Source organism: Oncorhynchus tshawytscha, linkage group LG08 (assembly GCF_018296145.1).
Source record: "Oncorhynchus tshawytscha isolate Ot180627B linkage group LG08, Otsh_v2.0, whole genome shotgun sequence".
Lineage (NCBI taxonomy): Eukaryota > Metazoa > Chordata > Actinopteri > Salmoniformes > Salmonidae > Oncorhynchus > Oncorhynchus tshawytscha.
The window spans coordinates 23,912,385-23,933,584 of NC_056436.1; the positions used below are offsets into that span (position 1 = coordinate 23,912,385).

Below are 21,200 nucleotides of genomic sequence, written 5' to 3' on the forward strand. Positions count from 1 at the left end.
TAGATATCTGACACAGGGGAGAGTATAGACCCAGGAGGTGGTCGGCTTTGACAACTAGAACAAATGTTTGAGTCAATGTTTGACTCATTCTCAAAAAATGAAAAGGTGCTTTTTAAAGGGAGTCGCTTTTTAATGACAATGCAATCACTGTATTTACTAAGGCAACATCTGGACAACAATAAAAATATGTTTCCCCAATATGGGAAGTATTGTAAGATGTGAAATAATCAGACCCATGTGAAATAATTGACCAGTTCCAGAGAATGACTGTTTAATTGATCACTGGTTTGTCTATAATGGTCTGGTGTAGGTCTATTGACGTAGTCATGCGGGAATGCAAGCTGTACACACATTGGAAACACAACTCAATGAGTGGCAGTGTGTGGAGAAAGCTGAATATCTCCAGCCAGCTGATAACAGAAGTTAAGAATGTTGATTAACTTATCTAAAGTCAGTTCTGATAGGTAGAATAACCGACAAGAAAAACAATGCTATACCTGTAGATGTTTCATAACAAACTAGCTTACCAGTACGATTTGCTTTCTAGGCTAACACATATTTTTCAGTCAAGTTCCAATGAGTCAACCCTTATGTCCATTACCGTAACCAGGTATGAAGACAGCGGAGATATGCTTCTTAGAACGTAAAGAACAGTGGAAGACAGCTGGCACATCAGTGGTTACAAGAGGTGTGAGATGTTCTGTGGGTCATTGAATCCAAGCAGATTAAATTATTTAAAATCACTTCCAACTCAACTGAGTAGTTTCTTTGAGCGTCCTACTCCTTCTGCTCTTATCGTGGTGGACGTCACGCCGTTGTCCCATGAGGCCACGGGAGCTTCTTGACACTAGGTGGAGTGGCGATTGGTTGAGGACAGCCACTTCCCATTCAGCGTCACACAAACACACAATGGAAATACTCCCTCTGGAGAAGACCCAGGGAATGTCATCGAGATGAGGACAGAGATGCATGCAGAAGATTATACACACATGCATTTACACAGATCGTCAGCGCACGCTCTCTCATACATGCAAGCGCTTTAGTTAAGTGAAAGACATGCTCGAAACATCTTAAACCATGAAAATGCAAATTGAATAGTTCTTGAAATGCTATTGACACATCTATTAGAAGGACAGGATGTTCCTGTAGATTTCATTGTTCCCAGAGCTACACCAGTAACACCACACACCTCAGCACTGGATTGGAGGGTGGATACCGTACCAGTTGACAAGCAGAGGGATACTGAATAAAATTGCCCAAGAGGGCTCGCTCAACTGTCACCAAAGGATTTGACATGCTCAGATCTTACTGTGATGCCATGAACATGCTAGACTACAGAACGCTACACATTGTTTTCTAACATTACTGCATGATGTGCATGTTGACAAGTTAAACAAAAAACAAAATGTAGAATCAATGTATAAATCAAGAGACATACCCTGACACACCAACCCGCTCACCATGTATCCCCCATGTCACCTGTCTGAGTCACAGCCCACCACCCCTCCCTTCAAGATACCAAGACACCATGGGCACCAGGTGGCCGGGAGTGCCATCTCCATGGCAACCCTGTCTCCCTGGCGCGGTGGGGATCGGCCACCAAAAGCCTGGGTAGAGACGGTAACACTAAACATTTAATCTCCCCATCAATCTGCCGCTATGTTTGATGGATGCCAAGTAACGATGGAAGCTGCTTTAAGAACAGTGAGTGACCTTTAGAGTAGTAGGATGTGACTGCAGCAGAGGGTGGAATAGGGGATGGTTACATACTGTCCTCTGGTGGAGACAGGCAACCTTCACCCCATTTCAATTGTTACAGAAAAGGAAAATTCAATACTGTAGCTTTATAGCGAGTATTCTGCATGTTTTCTGGTCTGTAATTTGTGATCACTGACTCAATGTTTGAATAAATAGTAAGGAGAGGGCTTCTACTTACTGTCAGCAGCATATCAGCATTTCAATTTAAAATCAGTGTCCATGTTATTCTGTATAACAATGGTCTACGAACACATAACATGTCCTCAATTGGAGTACAATATTATAACTGAAACTTCCTTAAATAAAAACTTTTATTTTTTTTAAATAAATGCATTTTTTTTACAGTCTGAAAACAGCCAGCCATGCACTGCTGCTCTGGACATTGGAGGCAAACAAACAACTGTTATAGGAGGAAAAAACTAGGCTAAGTTTGCTTCTTTTACTTCAGTTCACTTACGGCCGTTTGTCTCAAACTCCAAGGTGTACTTTAACAAAAAGTGTCTCCTTCATACCAAAAACATTATTCAATTAAAAGCTACAATAGTTATCAAATCTGAAAATGAAGTGATACATTTTTGAAAAGGCACTGACAGCAGAGTAAGGGTTTGGCAGCCTAGGGATGTGTCATTGGTGGTAGTTGACAGAGCTAGAGAGTAAGATCAGTCCCCAAAAAAATGCAAGAATATAGAATAGCAATGTAATTCAGCTTATAGGAGAGGCAACAAGAAAAAAGTACATTGAAAAGCCCTTTTATCAATGTTTGGGTAATAATATCTAGTGTGAGAAAAATCTGAATTAAATCCCAAACAACCTGGAGTTTGAGACTAGTGATATCTTCATATATATATATATCTTCATGTTAAACTCAATAAGACCGTAACATTGGCAGGCACACATTTTCATAATGTTGACAGATGGCTTTCCCTCTCTTTTCTGCAAACAAAAACACACTTCCCAAAAAAACAAGGGAAAAAAAGCAGCAACAAAAGAACTGTACAATTCTATAAAACCTGTGTTTTTACATTAGTTACAAAAAACTAATACTTTAATTAATGTTCGTTCATACAGAGGGCAAAGAAAAAATACTTTGCATAATTAATTCTTCAAACTTGGTGACCTGTTGCTGGTGCGTAATAATGATAATGGTGCTGAATAATAACACTATATGGTGTAAGATAAAGAATGGCATTTAAAAGAGGCTGCACTTGGGAATGCTGTTATTAATGGTAATATCCCTCCTGCTGTACTACACACGCACAATGCATTTGCAAGGGTCTGAGTCTCAAGGCAGAGCGGAGGTCTTTCCTTCATGCTGTGGACGCTGGACAACCCTATGGCTGGCAGTATGTATCTGAGCAAATCATTTGGGCACCACATGTTCCATGACAACATTCTTAATTACATTAAGTAATTGCCTCAGAACTGGCCCATTAAAATTCCACCTCAGAGTATCCTTGAGTGACCCCTTCAACCTTGAGAGTAGCTATGAGAACTAGGCATGGTTATTCAGCGGTTTACAGATAAGAAACTACAGGACATTCACCCTGCTTGAGCTCCTGTTGTGCTGACATGTTAACTAATGCAGACAGAGAAGCGCTACAGTAGGTGTATACCAAGGCTGTTTAAACTCTCCAAGCACACTTGTTAGCTGTTGTATGCAGTGTTTCACACAGAGGATAGGAGACACTCACTGGAGGTATGCTCAAACAAAAAGAACAATGAATTGAACTACAGCTTATTCATTAAGGGATGCGCTACAGACTCCCCTAACCCTAATTCTACACTTAACCATTACCCTAACTGTTACCTCAGCAAGCAGTTGCTTATCAACAGATGGCCATGCTATCTGTAGAGCCTCCACAGATGGAAAATCCAGACTATCCAAATAAAGTGTGACCAGGGATCATACATATACTGGAGAAGTGCTTACTGCAGAAGTGTGACTTCATATGGACTAGTTAGATTAAAGTGAGAATCCTTCATCGAGTGGAGAGGACACAGTGCCCAATTCTCTCCATGAGCTCTGCGTTCCTTAGCCTTTCCTTAACGACGGAAGGAAACTACCTCATATCACTTCCTGTCTCTGCTGAGAAAGTAAAAGTGTGTCACTGTTTTGCTGATACTCTTACTCTGCAGATTACTACTGCCTATAGTCACACCAAACTGAGTGAATATGTGGATGTACAATACGTGAGAGTGAGGTGGCACTCTGCAGCATAAATTAGACAGTATCATAACACAGGATGTCAGGCAGTACACAAACCACAACACACCACTTCAAAGACTCCGAACAGTACCACACCTCACCAAAATGACAACAATAAAACAAAACAGGGATAAATAAATAATGTGATTCTTCATACGAACTCATACATGGTTTTGTGGGCTAGTCAGATTACGATGAGGTTGAAGGGTCAATTTGATCAGTTCCTTCAGGGGAGTCAGAGTAGAAGGGGGATTAAGAAAGAGTCTTTGGAATGGAGAGGTCTCCTGATGACATGTGATAGCTGCTTGAGGAAGAGGCTGCTGTCCCCAGTGCATTGGAGCGGGATGGGTGAGTGGAGAGGGGTCATGGGAGGGGGACGACTCCCAACTTCCTGTCAAATAATGTGGGAGATGGGGGAGCCACAGGCAGGGTTTGGAGTTAGTCTGGGCTGCAGCGTTGCGCAGAATATTAGTGTTAATGCAACAAAAATAAAGGGCATCAGCTTCTTAACAACAATGGCAATAATGGGTGGCTGCATGGGGCTCTAAAGCATGGTTCCATTTAAAACCACCAAAACTTTATAACAAATAAAATAAACTAATTTGATGTAGCCACCACCCTCCCTCCCCTCTTTACCCTAAACTCTGACCCAGGGGGTCAGGTAGTCAGACTCAGACCCAGCCGCTGGTCAGCTTGTAGAACATCTCCTCATCCAGAGACTCGTTCTGGTCTTTGGCGCGCGTGGACAGGAAGATATAGCCTCCGATGAACTCATGTACCACCTTACAGTCCACCTCCGCACATATGAAAGCCAGGCTAGGCTCGTCTGCAAACTCCACCGTGACCTAGGGCCACAGAATGATCACACAGTCAAAACTAAAAGAATCTACAACAGAGAACGGAGATTCTCCTTTTAAAATGTACTAACCATGTGAAATGCCAAGCTAAGATGAAGCTAAAACAAATTGGTGGTATCTGTTCAGAGTATTAAATGGCTCGTCTTTAAAACCGTTTATTTTTCTGGTCTATAAGCTGAAATCCATACCATCTTGATCTCCCAGTTGACGTTCCACTGCTTCATGTTGGCAAACCTCCAGGTCTTGATGGCGTCTCCGGTGCTGGCATCCATCCGGATGAGACGGTTGTAGGTGATGCCAATCAGCTCGTCCCTCTTCCCACCCTGGAATCTGTCAATTACAGAATTCCAAGTGAGCTCACTGCTTGGGATGTGCTTATTGGAAGTAATAAGCTTATTGATTTTCAACCATGCATCTTTGAAATCTGACAAAATCTCTGTTCGCTGTAAAAGAACAATCCCAAACACAGAGGCAGGTGGGCAGACAGAGACCTGGGGGAAGAGATCTGTTATATCAATAAAGGAGTGTATGAAGAGACTCTGGAGAAGAGAGGGGGACTCACTTGGCCAGGAAGTGAGTGATGCCAAACTCAGGCAGGGACTGCCATGCCTGGATGAAGCGCATCTTGGCCTCGATCAGACTCATCTGGGCCACGTTCTGGTGGGCCTCTAGGATCCGGGCCGAAATCTGATGAACACACAACAAAAGACTGTTGAACACACACACATACGTCACAGACCACCACTCTGTAACCAAGCCCCAGACACACACACACACCTGCACAGACACGTCTACTGTGCACACATGGCCCTGTCCTATAACCTCCCTATAAACCCCCAAACCCAAACACACCCAACACCTCCCCATAAATATAGGAAGGCACACAAGGTAACCAAATGAAAGTATCAACAAACATTTGAAATATGTGACCCTCCACAGAGGCCAGTCTAAGGGCCCATGAAGTGCCTCCCCACCCGGTGTATGAGTCAGTGGGATGAGCAGAGAGATGCTGACCTGGGTCTTCAGGACAGACCACTTCACTATATTAGCTTCACTTTTAGAGTGTGTTAGTAGTTGGAGAAATTAGAGGGAATGAGGATCGAACAAAACACACTCTAGCAATCACCCTTGACCAGGCCGTATATTTTTCTAAATGTTAAAGGTGAAACTAACTATTGAGACTATGTTACAGATCTACTGGTAAATCAAACACGACCCGAAGACAAACCCATCTCCACTTACCAGGTCCCTGATATAGCCTGGCTGAAGAGGGAGGGAGGCAGACGGAGGGATGGGAGGACAGCGCAAAAAGAGGGAAGAGAAAACAGAAGGAAAGAACAAAGAAAAACAAGCAAATGAGAACAAGGCCAATGAGCAAAGAAAACAGCTTCAAAACAACGTAGCATAATCAGAACAGGCTAAATTAACAGGAACATTTTGATCTCTGCAGGATCATGCAGCCGTCCCCATGGGGAGAGAAAACCAGCAGCGGCCTCCATGGGGAGAGAAAACCAGCAGCCGTCCCCATGGGGAGAGAAAACCAGCAGCAGTCCCCATGGGGAGAGAAAACCAGCAGCAGTCCCCATGGGGAGAGAAAACCAGCAGCAGTCCCCATGGGGAGAGAAAACCAGCAGCAGTCCCCATGGGGGAGAAAACCAGCAGCCGTCCCCATGGGGAGAGAAAACCAGCAGCCGTCCCCATGGGGAGAGAAAACCAGCAGCCGTCCCCATGGGGAGAGAAAACCAGCAGCAGTCCCCATGGGGAGAGAAAACCAGCAGCAGTCTCCATGGGGAGAGAAAACCAGCAGCAGTCCCCATGGGGAGAGAAAACCAGCAGCAGTCCCCATGGGGAGAGAAAACCAGCAGCAGTCAGTATCTGTCAGGGCAAGCAGAGGGTTTAGGACACAAATGATTACAAACTGATTTACAAGTTTGAAACATTTCATTGGAGCTATTATGACAGTAAATATGGTTTTATTTTAGACTTAAGTAGCTACTGTACTGTAGGGCAGGCCATTCATCTTGTGTTTGCAATTCCTTTCATGTCCACACGGTGGGAACACATACCAAGGCATCACACAGCTCAAGTAAACACCACTACAGCCCTCTGCATTAGGTTATCTAGCAATATCCTGTTTGTTATTGTGCCTGCCCAGTTTGCTTTCTCTTATGTAAAACTATGTTTAGCTAGGAAGTTAGGAATCCATCTAGCCTAACTCCCTTTGATCTATAAATTCCTTTGCATATCTGCTGGGAATTGCAGCGTGGAAGTCACATCGGGGGAGTCGGAGGAGAGGAAGTAAAGTATGGAGAGAAAAAAGGAAAGAGCAGAGGCAGCACCCTGCAAGCATCTCCCACAGCACAGCTGACTGACACAGTGGCAGGTTGACCTTTATCTTCATGAGTTGTCATGAACGCAGAAGTGAGCAATTTCCCTTAGGCCAGCTGCAATGAAAACGTTTGCTATTTTGTAGGAATTCATGACAACAAAAATGTGCTTTTTGGTCTTAATTTCAGGTTAGGGTTAGACATTAGGGTTAGCAGTATGGTTAAGGTTAGGTTAAAATCAGATGTTATGACTTTATGGCTGTGCCAGCTAGTGACCACTCTGCAAAGTTCTCACCAGAACAAGATTCATGACGAAAAACATTGACCTGCGACTGAGTAGCTGAAAGAGTGGCTTTTCCCAGCCTGGTTTCCCACTCTGCATTCCCAGACAGGACTCATTTCCTGATGCTCCCAAACAAACAAACTCCCAAACATACTGTATGTCCACAAGCATACAATACACGCACTCTCTCACATACACAACTACAGTACATACACAGTCGCATGAAGGACACACACACACTTTCTCTGAACACACCGCCAGCGGCCCTGTCCAGGCGGGGAATTGAGGGGGTGTTTCATGTGGTGCCTTAGGGACATCCCCTGCCTGCCTGGCTGGAGCTCAGAGCCCCAAACTGAGACTGGAGCTGGGCCAGAACCACAGTCCCATACAGACAGACCCACAGGCCTGGGGAGAAAACTTAGGAGGGGTGCTACTATGAGATGTGAGGAGAGGCCCATTTTTTCTCACACATGCATACTACACACACACCTATCCTGTTTTTGGGCAGCAATGCAGAATAAACCAATCTGTCTCCTTCTTTGGGACAAAAACACCATTCCAGTGTGATCCAGCAGACACGGTAATGAGTGTTTTTAGGATGTCGACCCTGGATAGACATTTCCTGTTTGATTAGCTCTCTCCTCCCTTCTCACTCACACTATGAGTGGTCTTTCCCTATGCTCTTCTTCTAGATGACCCAGATTCACGTAAGGCTGAAGCTATGGTTACAGTCCAAACCCAGACTAGTACCGAGACATCACTTAACCAACACACAAAAAGAACCTCCAACTTTTCCTATACAGCTTAAATCAGAACCACATTGAGTGAGTAAGCGTGGGAAGACCACTCCCCTTCTCATTGTTACCGGTATACGCATCAGCCTGTTATTTACGTTGGAATTTGCTAAATAAAGAGCACAATTTTACTGTTACTTAAAAACTTAAGTTAATCTCTGCCTATGAGGGACTAATGCGTAAATGTGACTTTTCGTCATTGGTTGGCTTTTGGTGGTTTATTTCGGATTTCTCAGTAAGACAACTCCTTTAGGTTGAGTCTCTTTCTCTGGCTGTGACTCAACCTTTAGTAATATATTATTTTTTTCATTCTCCTTTCCTTGTGTGTAACTGGTGAAATGGCTAGCTAGTTAGCGGTGCGCGCTAGTAGTGTTTAAAAATCGGTGACGTCACTCGCTCAGACCTTTAAGTAGTTGCTTCCCTTGCTCTGCAAGGCCCGTGGCTTTTGTGGAGTGATTGGTAATGCTTCGTGGGTGACCATTGATGTGTGCAGAGGGTCCCTGGTTCAAGCCCGGGATGGGGCAAAGAGAGGGACAGAACAATATGGTTACTTGAGCACAGATCTGGCAGGATATGGATGGGTGAAATTAACATGGTGGACCTCTATCCAGTCAACTAGCTTCCTTTCAGGGATAAATGACAGAAGGGAGACTAGGAAAGGAAGCTGATTAGAGTAAGAAGATAGCCTTTGAGCGTGACTTGTGGTAAACCTCTCCTTTAAACTGTTGTCCTGGGTTCCCCTTGGAGAGGGAGGGATAGAGGGCGGTTGCATTCCTGTGCAGGACAACCCAGATGCCAGGAGGCACCCCAGGCCAGCTGGGAAGTAAACAACAACCTCCACCCTGAACACTGCTCTGCCTATCTCTTCCCCCTTCGTCTCTCTCCATCCTAGACTATCCTTAAACCTTCACCCGACTAACGTCAACTCATCTGAACATAATTAAGGGTTGCTTTTTGTTGCCATAGCTTTTGTCAGTTCACTTGCAGTGTAGCAATATGCATCTGTACGCATGCATATTTGAATCCAGGGAGTGATGGGCCAATCATCTATTGTCTACACTGATGGGGTCTCCTCTTCACACAGCCCCTGGCTAGTTACCTGCTTGTTCTTGTACTTCTTCAGGTAGCGCGGCGACACCAGGCACTCAGAGTTGATGTCGTTGGTGACAGCTGGCTCGGCGATGAATGGCGGGTCAGGGTTCATGTGCTGCATCTTGAGGAAGGATAGAATGTTCTGGACCTCCAGGCTATAGGAGCTGTCTGCCATGGTCTTCCCCTTAGAGGCCAGGCGGCACGCTGCCATCCAGTGGGCATATGGCTTCTCCTGCATGGGAAGGAGGGAGGTGGTGGTTATGCTGAGGCCAATGACGTACAAGGCTTTTCATTAGGTCCTAGAGCACTTTCCGATGTGGTAACTGCAATATTTTCATCTACACTCCAACTATTGACACAAATCTGATCAGTCTTAATATGTTTCTAAGTCGCTTCTAAATGTAACACCATGAGTAAATGTATTGCATTCTTGACATTGTGACAGATTGGCTTCCACTGGCTGCATGGAGGACTGAGAGCCACACTCACAGCATCACACCGCAGCCAGATCTCGTTCATGCCGTCAGCCACTGGGATTAGCAACTTGATGTTGAATTTCTGACTGGAAATGTTCACATCTGGTGTTACCTCGCAACCTACAAAGACAAGGAAAAGTTCAGAGGAAGGGGACAGGAGGGGTCAAAACCATCTATCACACACCACTGGGGATCACACACACTTCGGTCATAAAGGAACTGTTGCCTTCTTCTGTGTGTGTGTGTGTGGGGGGGGGGGTGTCCTGGTACCTCTTAGATTCATTTGGAGGGAGGGTGTCCCATGAGCCTCCTCTTTGCTCTTGTAGCAGGAAATTGTGATGTCCTTGAATGTGCACCAGTACTGCTTGTAGCCTTTCAGTGTCAGCTTTTTTGGTCTGGAAAATACATAGGAGAGAGAGCGATAGGCAGCGAGAGAGCGAGAAAGGCAGCGAGCGAGATGCAGAGCGATAGCCAGAGAGAGGCAGCGAGAGGAGGCAGAGAGCGAGGTACATGGGAATAGAAGCGCAAAAGGTGTTTTTATGTGCACCATGTCATCAAGTACAGACTTATCCGCAAAGGGTCAATTTGTTGGAAGCACATATCTGCTGGGAAAATGTTTTCATGCAGACTTTGGAATATTCGCATGAGAATCTGTCACCAGTTGGATGGAAACCTAGCTCATCGGTGTTTATCAAATCAAATGTTATTGGTCACATACACATGGTTAGCAGATGTTAATGCGAGTGAAGTGAAATGCTTGTGCTTCTAGTTCCGACAGTGCATAATATCTAACAAGTAATCTAACAGTTCCCCAACAACTACCTAATACACACAAATCTAAAAAGGGGTGAATGAGAACATGTAAATATAAGTATATGGATGAGCGATGGCCAAGCGTGCAATAGATGGTATAAAATACAGTATATACATGTGATGAGTAATGTAAGCATAATAATATGTAAACATTATTAAAGTGGCATTATTTAAAGTGATTAGTGATCCATTTATTAAGGTGTCCACTGATTTGGTCTCAATGTAGGCAGCAGCCTCTCTTGAGTTAGGGATTGCGGTTTAGCAGTATGATGTCCTTGAGATAGAAGCTGTTTTTCAGTCTCTCGGTCCCAGCTTTGATGCACCTGTACGGACCTCGCCTTCTGGATGATAGCGGGGTGAACAGGCAGTGGATCGAGTGGTTGTCCTTCTTGATTATATCATTGGCCTTCCTTTGACATCGGGTGCTGTAGGTGTCATGGAGGGCAGGTAGTTTGCCCCCGGTGATGTGTTGTGCAGACCGCACCACCCACTGGAGAGCCTTGCAGTTGAGGGCGGTGCAGTTGCCGTACCAGGCTGTGATACAGCCCGACAGGATGATTGTGCATCTGTAAAAGTTTGTGGGGGTTTTGGGTGACAAGCAAAATGTATTCAGCTGATGCACCTTCACCACACTGTGTGTGGGTGGACCATTTCAGTTTGTCTGTGATGTGTACGCCCAGGAACTTAAAACGTTCCACCTTCTCCACCACTGTCCCTTCGTTGTGGATAGGGGGGAGCTCCCTCTGCTGTTTCCTGAAGTACACAATCATCTCCTTTGTTTTGTTGATGTTTAGTGAGTGGTTGTTTTCCTGACACCACACTCCGAGGGCCCTCACCTCCTCCATGTAGGCTGTCTCATCGTCGTTGGTGATCAAGCCCACTACTATTGTGTCGTCTGCAAACTTGAAGATTGAGTTGGAGGCGTTCATGACCACACAATTGTGGGTGAACAGGGAGTACAGGAGAGGGCTGAGCACACCCCCTTGTGGGCCCCCTGTGTTGTGGAACAGTGAAGTGGAGGTGTTTCCTACATTCACCACCTGGGGGCAGCCCGTCAGAAAGTCCAGGACCCAGTTGCACAGGGCGGGGCTGAAGTCTATCTAGGGTGGCCGGTAAGGTGGTGGTGATATGATCCTTGACTAGCCTCTCATGATGTCAAGTGAAAAAGCACTTGATGATGTCAAGTGAGTGCTACAGGACCGTAGTCATTTAGTTCAGTTATCTTTGCCTTCTTGTGGACAGGAACAGTGGTAGCCATCTTGAAGCATGTGGAGACAACAGACTGGGCTAGGGAGAGATTGAGTATGTCCGTAAACACCAGCCCGCTGGTCTATGAATGCTCTGATGACGCGGCTAGGGATGCTGCCTGGGCCATTAGCCTTGCCGTCTGGGCCAGTATTCTTGCGAGGGTGAACACGTTTAAATGTTTCACTCACGAGAAGGAGGGGGCGCAGTCTTTGTTAGTGAGCTGTGACAGTGGCACTGTATTATCCTCAAAGCGGGAAAAGGTGTTTAGTTTGTATGGAAGCGTGACGGTGTCCGCGACGTGGCTGTTTTTGTAGTCCGTAATTTCCTGTAGATCCTGCCACATACGTCTCGTATCTGAGCCGTTGAATTGCGACTCCACCTTGTCGCTGTACCGGCATTTTGCTTGTTTGATTGCCTTGGAGGGAATAACTACACACGCGCTTTCAGTTTTGCATGAATGCGGCCATCCATCCACAGTTTCTGGTTAGGGTAGGTTTTAATAGTCACAGTGGGTACAACATCTCCGATGCACTTCTTTATAAAACGCACTCACCGAGTCAGCGTATGGGTCAATGTTGTTCTCGGAGGCTGAGCGGAATATATTCCAGTCCGTGTGATCAAAACAATCTTGAATGAAGGCTTCCGATTTGTCAGACCAGCGTTGAATGGTTCTCGTCACTGTTTGAGTTTCTGCCTATAAGACGGTACCATATGGACGGAAACCTAGCTAGCTGTTACAGTGCGACGGAAACCTAGCTAGCTGTTACAGTGCGACGGAAACCTAGCTAGCTGTTACAGTGCGACGGAAACCTAGCTAGCTGTTACAGTGCGACGGAAACCTAGCTAGCTGTTACAGTGCGACGGAAACCTAGCTAGCTGTTACAGTGCGACGGAAACCTAGCTAGCTGTTACAGTGCGACGGAAACCACCTGCAGAAAACACCCACAATACTTGGATTGCTCCTTATCAACTCAGCCAGAGGCTCCGCCCCCAACAAGTAGAGCAGGGGGGACAGCGTGCACCCTTGTCTTGTGCCCTGTCCCAAAAGGAATCTGTCAGAGTTCAGACCATTAGTAGTCATCATGGCATTTGGATGCGAGTATAGGGACTTTATCAATTTAATAAAGTTTGGGCTTATATTGAACTTTTCTAAGACTGAGAACAGAAAGCTCCACTCTATTCTGTCAAACGCCTTCTCAGCATCCAGTGAAGCCAGCAGGACAGGGGTCTTCTGTGTGTTTACTTGATCAATAATATCAAAAAGACAGTGAATGTTATCAGAAGAGTATCTGTCTAATAAATCCCGTTTTTTGGTCCGCTTTTATTATTTTGGGAAGAAGAGCGTTTAGTCTTTTGGCGAGCAATTAGGTAATTATTTTGTAGTGGAAATCCAACAAGCTTATGGGCCAGAAGGACGAGCAGGATAGAGGGACCTTGTCTTTTTTGAGCAGCACTGTAATGAGGGCTGTGTACAAAGTCTGGGAGAGCTCTGTTTTTGCAAAAATCATCCAGCATTGGCATTAAAATAGGGCTAAGCTGGGGCCAAAAAGCTTTGTAGAACTCTGGGGAACTCATCTGGGCCTGGGGACTTATTAGGTAGCATGGAGGTAATTTCCTCCAGGACCACCTCAGTAGTGAAGAGGGAGTTGAGATCTTCTTGGTCTGTCTCTGATAGTTTAGGTAGCGAGATTCCCTCTAGGAAGGCATGGAGTTCTGAGATAAAACATACAGATGCAGAAATATATAGTTTGCAGTAAAAATCATGAAAAGTTAAATCTCTTTTTTTGGTCATATGTGACCTCGTCCTCTGCTGTTCGGATAGCCATGATTGTACGCTCGGACATATTTTTTTAATTGGTAAGCAAGCAATCTACTAGGCCTATTGCTATACTCATGGTATTTCTGTTTAGTAAAGAATACTTATATCTTCTGAGTATAGTCCAAGTTCAGTTTGGCTTTGGCTGCTTTAAGTTGACTCCAGGAGGTGCTGTCTGGGGATTGTTTATGTACTTTTTCACAGCGTTCCAGCTCCCTCTCAAGATCTAGCCTGTGTGCTTCCATTGCTTGTTTCTTAGAGGAAGCATATGCATTTAGATGACCTCTTAGTTTGACTTTGGCAGTGTCCCACATTGTGGCCGGTGAAACAGGAGAGTGTTGTCTTGTGTGTAGTTGTCTATCCATGTAGTTACCAATGTATGGAACGCTTCGTTTGATAACATGGAGATGTTGAATTTCTAGGTCTTTGACCTCGGAGTGTTTTTGCAGAGGTCAAAGGGGAGGTGGACAAAGGCGTGATCTGAAAGTGCTATGGGTCCGATTGTACACATGGCTGAATTTATGAAAATCTTTGGGATAAAAATGTAATCTATACGGGAGTAGGTGTAATGAACATTAGAGTAGTATGTCCATAGATGAGCTAGTCTCTCTCCAGATATCTATCAGTCCCATCTCTTTAGTAAGAGAGTTCAACATCTTTGCATATCTAGGATTTGTGGTGGGGACTTGAGAGGCTTTGTCCAGGGTTGGGTTAAGGGTACAATTAAAATCTCCAGCCAGCACTCCAAAGGAAACACAATGCTCAATGAACAGGGTTATCATTTTTGACATGAAAGCAGGAGTATCTGTGTTAGGGGCATATATGTTTAAGATGGTAATTGGTTGTCCATACAGTGACCCTGTTATCAAAATAAATCTCCACTCCGGATATGTTTGTCAATTATGAATGGAACATTCTTATGGATAAGTATGGCTGTACCTCAACGGTTTGATTTGAAAGATGAGAAATACACCTGTCCCACCCAAGCTCTGGAGTTTGGCATCACAGAGGTGTGTCTTTTGTAATAGCGCAATGTCTGCTTTTTCCTTTTTTAGAGCACATAGTATTTATTGCATGTCCTAGACCATGGCAGTTCCATGTCAATAGATGGAAGGTACTAGTCAACATCATCGAACAGTAATGGAACTCTAGTGCAAGTCATCTCTGGGTAAAGGTGGATAATAGTTACAACTGCGATCACATAAAATAATCTCTGAACACCCTAGCAGAGTTCCCAAACAACTCGACATATCCCGTTGGATCTATTACCCTCCCCGCTCTCAATTCTGTGTTCCAAAAAAAATAAAAAATAAAAACCAGGAACAGTTAGCAACGCACGTCTCCCCCTCCCCACCAAAGAAATGCCTCATCCTCTCCTCCCCACATTAAGTGACAACGTCCAGACCACATAAAAAAAGGAGGGAGAAAACAAAATCAATAGCCCAGCCTACATATACCTCCACCGAAGGACATAGGGCTAATCGTTTGGACCAAATGAAACAGAAATGTTGGGGCAAATCATTAAGAGGAATCTATAGGATAAGTTGCTTATTTTTATTAAAACGTAATATCAACAGGATAAGGCCATAGGCATAAAATTGACACATTTGAGCTTCCCATTAGGTCTGTAAATGTATTGTAATCGACAGCCTATAAATGGTGGAGGCCAATGTGAAAATAATACCTACAAATAATAATTAAAAAAGGGGAAATAAAAGTAGGCTGAAACATTACTAGACCTAGGTTAGGCTATAGAGCCTATCCCTCTCTCAGCTAAAAGAAAATAAATACAAATTAGACGGCTCTAATGACATTTAGCGGGTTAGGTGGGTCTTTGGATGGCGGCTATATGTTGTCTTACCTTAATAACAGTAATCGCTTTTAGTCATTGGTCCATTTCTCAGTGACCAGGATTGTTCTTCAAAAACACGTTTAGCCTCTTCTGGAGATTTGAAGTGTCGCAGGGCTCCTTGAAGAATCCTGAGCTCGTTTGGGTATTTGAATCCCCTAAAGATGCCTCCGTCAATGGCGTATTTCTTCACCACGTCAAACACTCTGCGCTTTTGGCGTATTCCAGCTGACAGGTCCTGGTGTAAAGTGAGTTTGGCATTTCCCACTAACGGTGTTGATTTTTGCCGCCTGTAGCACTCGTTCCTTGTCAGTGAATCTCAGGAAACGTAAGTGATTGGGCTCGGTGGTTGTCTGGCTGCTGGTGGGGGCCTCAGTGCTCAGTTAGCTCTCTCGAGTTCTATGGGCCTGTCAGTGGACAGGTGGAGCCACTCGGGGAGTTAGTCTTATGGATCAGTGGCATGTTCCCTGTTCTTTTCACCCAGATTTAATAGAACACAATTATTCCTTCGCCCCCTGTTGTCCAGGTCCTCTGTTTTCTCTTCCAGATGCTCCATTTTCTTTTTAGCATATGCTATTGTTTCCATGGTGTCGGTCAGTGTGTTTTCCATGGATAGCATCCGCCCCTCTGCCTTATCCAGGCGCCCCGCGTTGATGCTTATCTTATTGTTGATGTCAGGCAAAGCATTTCAGGGTTGTCACCCCTAGCCCCTTATCACACTGAGCTGAGACTTAATGCAATCTAATTTGATGTTGAGCTCTGTACGTTGGGATCTCAGCTCAGAAAGGATGTCTTCGACAGAGTGCGAGGTTGGCATTTGTTGGGCCTTGGGGGGGGATGGGTTCTCTTGCTCCTGGCTAATGGCGCTAGCTTTTTCTTGGAGGCTTTTCCCGAGGCTAATGCTCGAGTCCGTGTAAAAATGTCACCTGTAATGTCGCCTTTTGTAGCCGCCATGACTTTTTGACTAAAGGTAAAGGAGTTAACTTGAAGTGGAGGTAAGATTAAGAATTGGAAACTCCTTTGCGGAGCTCTTAGTTCATGCGGCCATCTCGTTCAAGGGTCACGTGATCCCCCTAAGGTCAGTTTTGAATTAGTCCCTAATGGTTTAGATTATGGTTGCAAAATTATTTCAATAAATTCCCTGGTTTTGAAGAACTTCTGGTTGGAGGATTCCGGATTTCCTGCTTATTCCCTCCAGATTCCGGGAATCCTCCAACCGGGATTTGGGAAAATCAGGGAATTTAATTGTAAGTTCCTGGAAATTTGCAACCTTAGTTAAGATTAGGCTTTCAGGATGATACACTTATTCTACAGCTGTGATTAAAGACAACTTCTACAGCAGAAGCAGTTATTAAACTTACTTGAAGACTTTGACGTAGTCGGCCAGTTCAGGAATGGACGTGATATCACCCTGAGAAGAAGAGAAGAACAAAACACGTTTATTGATGAAAGGAGAAGGGCAGGATTCTGCACAACTAACAATGACTTCAGCATTGCATATAAAGGAACAGTTGTGTAATCAAGCTTTAACTTCCTCAGATAAGCTGTATAAACTACAGTCATTTGGGGAGGGGTACGTTTAACAATAGCCACATGTGATACCAACTACAGTATTTAGCCTTCTGAACAAGTCTCTTGCATTGCAGTAAAGTAACATTCAGTGAACTAAAGTAGTACCAGGGTGTTGTAGGCCTTTCCTCCCTCCAGGGTGATCTCCAGGTCTGACAGGGTTAGGGTTAGTATAGGACAGTAAGGTGTAGTACCAGGGTGTTGGAGGTCTTGCCTCCCTCCAGGGTGATCGCCAGGTCTGACAGGGTTAGTATAGGACAGTAAGGTGTAGTACCAGGGTGTTGGAGGTCTGCCTCCCTCCAGGGTCTAGTATAGGACAGTAAGGTGTAGTACCAGGGTGTTGGAGGTCTTGCCTCCCTCCAGGGTGATCGCCAGGTCTGACAGGGTTAGTATAGGACAGTAAGGTGTAGTACCAGGGTGTTGGAGGTCTTGCCTCCCTCCAGGGTGATCTCCAGGTCTGACAGGGTTAGGGTTAGTATAGGACAGTAAGGTGTAGTACCAGGGTGTTGGAGGTCTTGCCTCCCTCCAGGGTGATCTCCAGGTCTGACAGGGCAGCGTCCACCTCGTCCACCTCCTTCTCACTGTTGTTCATGTGGTTTCCTGACGACATGATTGACAGCTTGTTGATGTGGTACTGGGGGACAAATAGAGAAGGGGTTAAGGTTTATCTTACAGTCCTTTATATGCCATGAAGGTGACATGTCATTTCAATACCACATGATCAAATTCTGTTTTATATTGAGAACAGCAATAGAAAAAAAAATTGAAAAAACGCATTCACTTTTCTGTTTTGCTCCACTGGGTTTTGTTTCTATGTACACTACCGGTCAAAAGTTGTAGTGCTCAAATAAGCAAAGAGAAACAGTCCATTTAAGACATGTAGGTCAGTCAATCCGGAAGATTAAGAATTTTGAAAGTTTTTTTCCAAGTGCAGTCGCAAAAACCATCAAGCGCTATGCTGAAACTGGCTCTCATGAGGACCGCCACAGGAATGGAAGACCAAGACTTACCTCTGCTGCCGAGGATGTTCATTAGAGATACCTGCCTCAGAAATTGCAGCCCAAATAAATGCTTCAGAGTTCAAGTAACAGACACATCTCAACTGTGTTGAGATTGTGTTAAATCAGGCCTTTATGGTCGAATTGCTGCAAAGAAAGCAATACTAAAGGACACCAATAAGAAGAGACTTGCTTAGGCCAAGAAACACGAGCAATAAGATTTTTGGCCCAGCCGCCGTGTGGGTGAGACGTGTGAGATGCGGTGTGGGTGAACGGACGATCTTTGCATGTGTATTTCCCACCATAAAGAATGGAGGAGGTGGTGTTATGGTGTGGGGGTGCTTTGCTGGTGACACGGTCTGATTTATTTAGAATTCAAGGTACACTTAACCAGCATGACTATCACAGCATTCTGCAGTGAAACACCATCCCATCTGGTTTGCGCTTAGTGGAACTATCATTTGTTTCTCAACAGGACAATGACACAACACACCTCCAGGCTGTGTTACGGGCTATTTGACCAAGGAGAGCAATGGAGTGCTGCATCAGATGACCTGACCTCCACAATATGACTGTAAAACAAAGTATGTGTACAGTGTGTAGCAACCATGTCGAGACAGAGTGGCTTTGGGAGGAAAGGGTCTGATTTAGTAGAGAAAATGGTTGGGAGGGTCAAGATGCTGCAATCTCAGCAGTGACTGTAAATGTGTCTTTAATAGAAGCACATGTGAGTAGTGCAGACTTGGGACATTGCGTGCATACACTGATTCACAATGGAAATACCATCTTGTCTGTTCAGAATCCTGTTTGTAATATTGGGGAGAGTCCCTGACCTTGCCTGGCCATTCACGCATTATCATGTGGACAAACGAGAGTCAGTCTCAGAACGGCCTGATCCACCCACAGTGGCACGAAGCCTATGACTCACCAACACTCAATACAACTTGTTGACAAACGGTATTTATACTTTCAAGCCACCCCACCTCCCACTAGTCCCTTTCGATATATGAATGAACAGCTGCCTAGAGGGAGGGATGGAGTGAGGTGGTGTGGGGGTGAGAGGTAGAGGGGGCTGGAAAGGAAAAGAGGCATATTTCAGGACCCTGTGGCGGAAGTGCCCATAGCCAGCTAGGGTTTCAGAATGTAGGACAAAGGCTTCTCCCTCTATGTCACCATGGCCTTTTCTCAATTGGATTTGCTCACCTCCTGCGTCCTCTCGCCTCCCTTGCCTCCTTTTGAAAAAGGTCAAAGTTAATCGAGGAGAGTGAACGTGGTTGGAAATTTGTTTGCTTGAAATGAGACGGTCATTCTCCACTCGCACGTCATTACACAAATTGTTTACAGGGGGTGGATCCCAAAATAAATGTGTAGAGTAATCCCCAAAAATGAGTTGTGTTTATCCTAAGTATCCCCAATGAAAGGTGGCTATCGAGAGGGTAGGACACTCCTGTTTACCTACTAACAAATTGCCACAACACTCAACCACTTATCGGTTTCCGGGTGACGGAGGAGAGGGGACAGTCTTTTGCCCAAATGAGAATGTCCCCATACATCTACCTCCGACACCCACACTACACTGTGTTTCTGGGATGTGATTTACTGGTGTGTGTGTTGTATGTATAGAGTTGGAATTGGGAGCAGTAGGCTGATTTGCAGACCATGCCCTGTGCTTTTATTCTCCACCCTATGGGCAGGACTCCAAATACAGGCCTGTTTACTGAGCTGGACATGGCTGGCTAGTCGCTATACTTAGACAAGCGGACATATCCAGGTGATAGCCTGCTAATGCCAGCCAGCTCCCTGGACACAGACCACTTAATGTAATAAACCCACCCCTTCTCTTCCCGCCTGACTTCAGGGAAACCTTAGCCATGACTCCAACAGATACCATTAACTTAGCAAGAGAGAGTGAGATAGCTGTGCTAACAGACAGGTAGTCAGGCTAGCTGTTAATCCAAACAAACTGCAGATCAGCATCTCCTCAGGGGGGTCGAAACACTAAACCCTCAACCAATGGTGTATTAATAAACGTCTCGGCCCCTGTTGGAAAACGTAGCATAGTAGTTAACAGCTTTCAGTGTAAATGGGGATAGAGGAATGTGTAGGAGGCTACAGGTCCGGTTGGAGTGGGTGTTCCATCCGGTAGTTGTGGGGTGACTCCAGTAGCCTTATTATTTACTCAGCACTAAAAATGTATGTTATTGTTTGGTTTTTAAAACAACTCATTCACCGATGTCGGATCAATTATTTCAATTCCATTTGATTGTTTTTTTCTCTAAAAGATAAATCAGATCAAGCCCGAACTGTGTGATGTAGAAGGGAGTTGTAGTTTCCAACAGGCCAATACCACATTTTCTGTGCTAAACTAACTACAATGACCAGCAAACTGGTCATTTTTTAGTAACTGCAAAACAGTCTCAACGTCAATAGTGAAGAGGATGCTGGCCTTCTAGGCAGAGTTCCTCTGTCCAGTGTCTGTTCTTTTGCCCATCTTAATCTTTTTTTATTTTATTGGCCAGCCTGAGATATGGCTTTTTCTTTGCAACTCTGCCTAGAAGGCTAGCATCCCGGAGTCCCCTCTTCACTGTTGATGTTGAGACTGGTGTTTTGCAGGTACTATTTAACGAAGCTGCCAGTTGAGGACGTGAGGCATCTGTTTCTCAAACTAGACACTAATGTACTTGTCCTCTTGCTCATTTGTGCACCAGGGCCTCCCACTTTCTATTCTGGTTAGAGCCAGTTTGCATTGTTCTGTGAAGGGAGTAGTACACAGCATTGTATGAGATCTTCAGTTTCTGTAATTGTCTCGCATGGAATAGCCTTCATTTCTCAGAACAAAAATAGACTGACGAGTTTCAGAAGAAAGTTACTCGTTTCTGGCCATTTTGCGCCTGTAATCAAACCCACAAATGCTGATGCTCCAGATACTCAACTAGACTAAAGGCTAGTTTTATTGCTTCTTTAAAATCAGCACAACAATTTTCAGCTGTGCTAACAATTGCAAAAGGGTTTTCTAATGATCACTTTGAAAATGATAACCTTGGATTAGCTAACATGCCATTGGAATACAGGAGTGCTGGTTGCTGATAATGGGCCTCTGTAGATATTCCATAA

The 21,200-nt window shown here is 44.8% G+C and overlaps 1 protein-coding gene across 12 annotated transcripts in view; it reads right to left on the reverse strand.

Annotated features, from left to right (window-relative positions):
* LOC112256772 (fermitin family homolog 2) overlaps nt 1-21,200 on the reverse strand; it is an 80,379-nt gene that overhangs the window by 8,330 nt on the left and 50,849 nt on the right. For 6 of the 12 annotated variants that reach the window (XM_042325348.1, XM_024430265.2, XM_024430267.2 and 3 more), the window contains 11 exons: nt 17,588-17,722; nt 16,881-16,930; nt 10,616-10,630; nt 10,064-10,188; nt 9,807-9,913; nt 9,325-9,549; nt 6,064-6,084; nt 5,384-5,508; nt 5,010-5,151; nt 4,601-4,809; nt 2,056-4,355 (listed from right to left, as the gene is read on the reverse strand). In XM_042325348.1, coding sequence (XP_042181282.1) covers nt 4,636-4,809; nt 5,010-5,151; nt 5,384-5,508; nt 6,064-6,084; nt 9,325-9,549; nt 9,807-9,913; nt 10,064-10,188; nt 10,616-10,630; nt 16,881-16,930; nt 17,588-17,722 — 1,119 coding nt within the window. In that variant the 3' untranslated portion in view covers nt 2,056-4,355; nt 4,601-4,635. Of the gene's footprint in view, nt 1-2,055; nt 4,356-4,600; nt 4,810-5,009; nt 5,152-5,383; nt 5,509-6,063; nt 6,085-9,324; nt 9,550-9,806; nt 9,914-10,063; nt 10,189-10,615; nt 10,631-16,880; nt 16,931-17,587; nt 17,723-21,200 lie in introns of those variants that run through there. The other 6 variants (XM_042325347.1, XM_024430268.2, XM_024430269.2 and 3 more) reach the window with 4 other exon arrangements.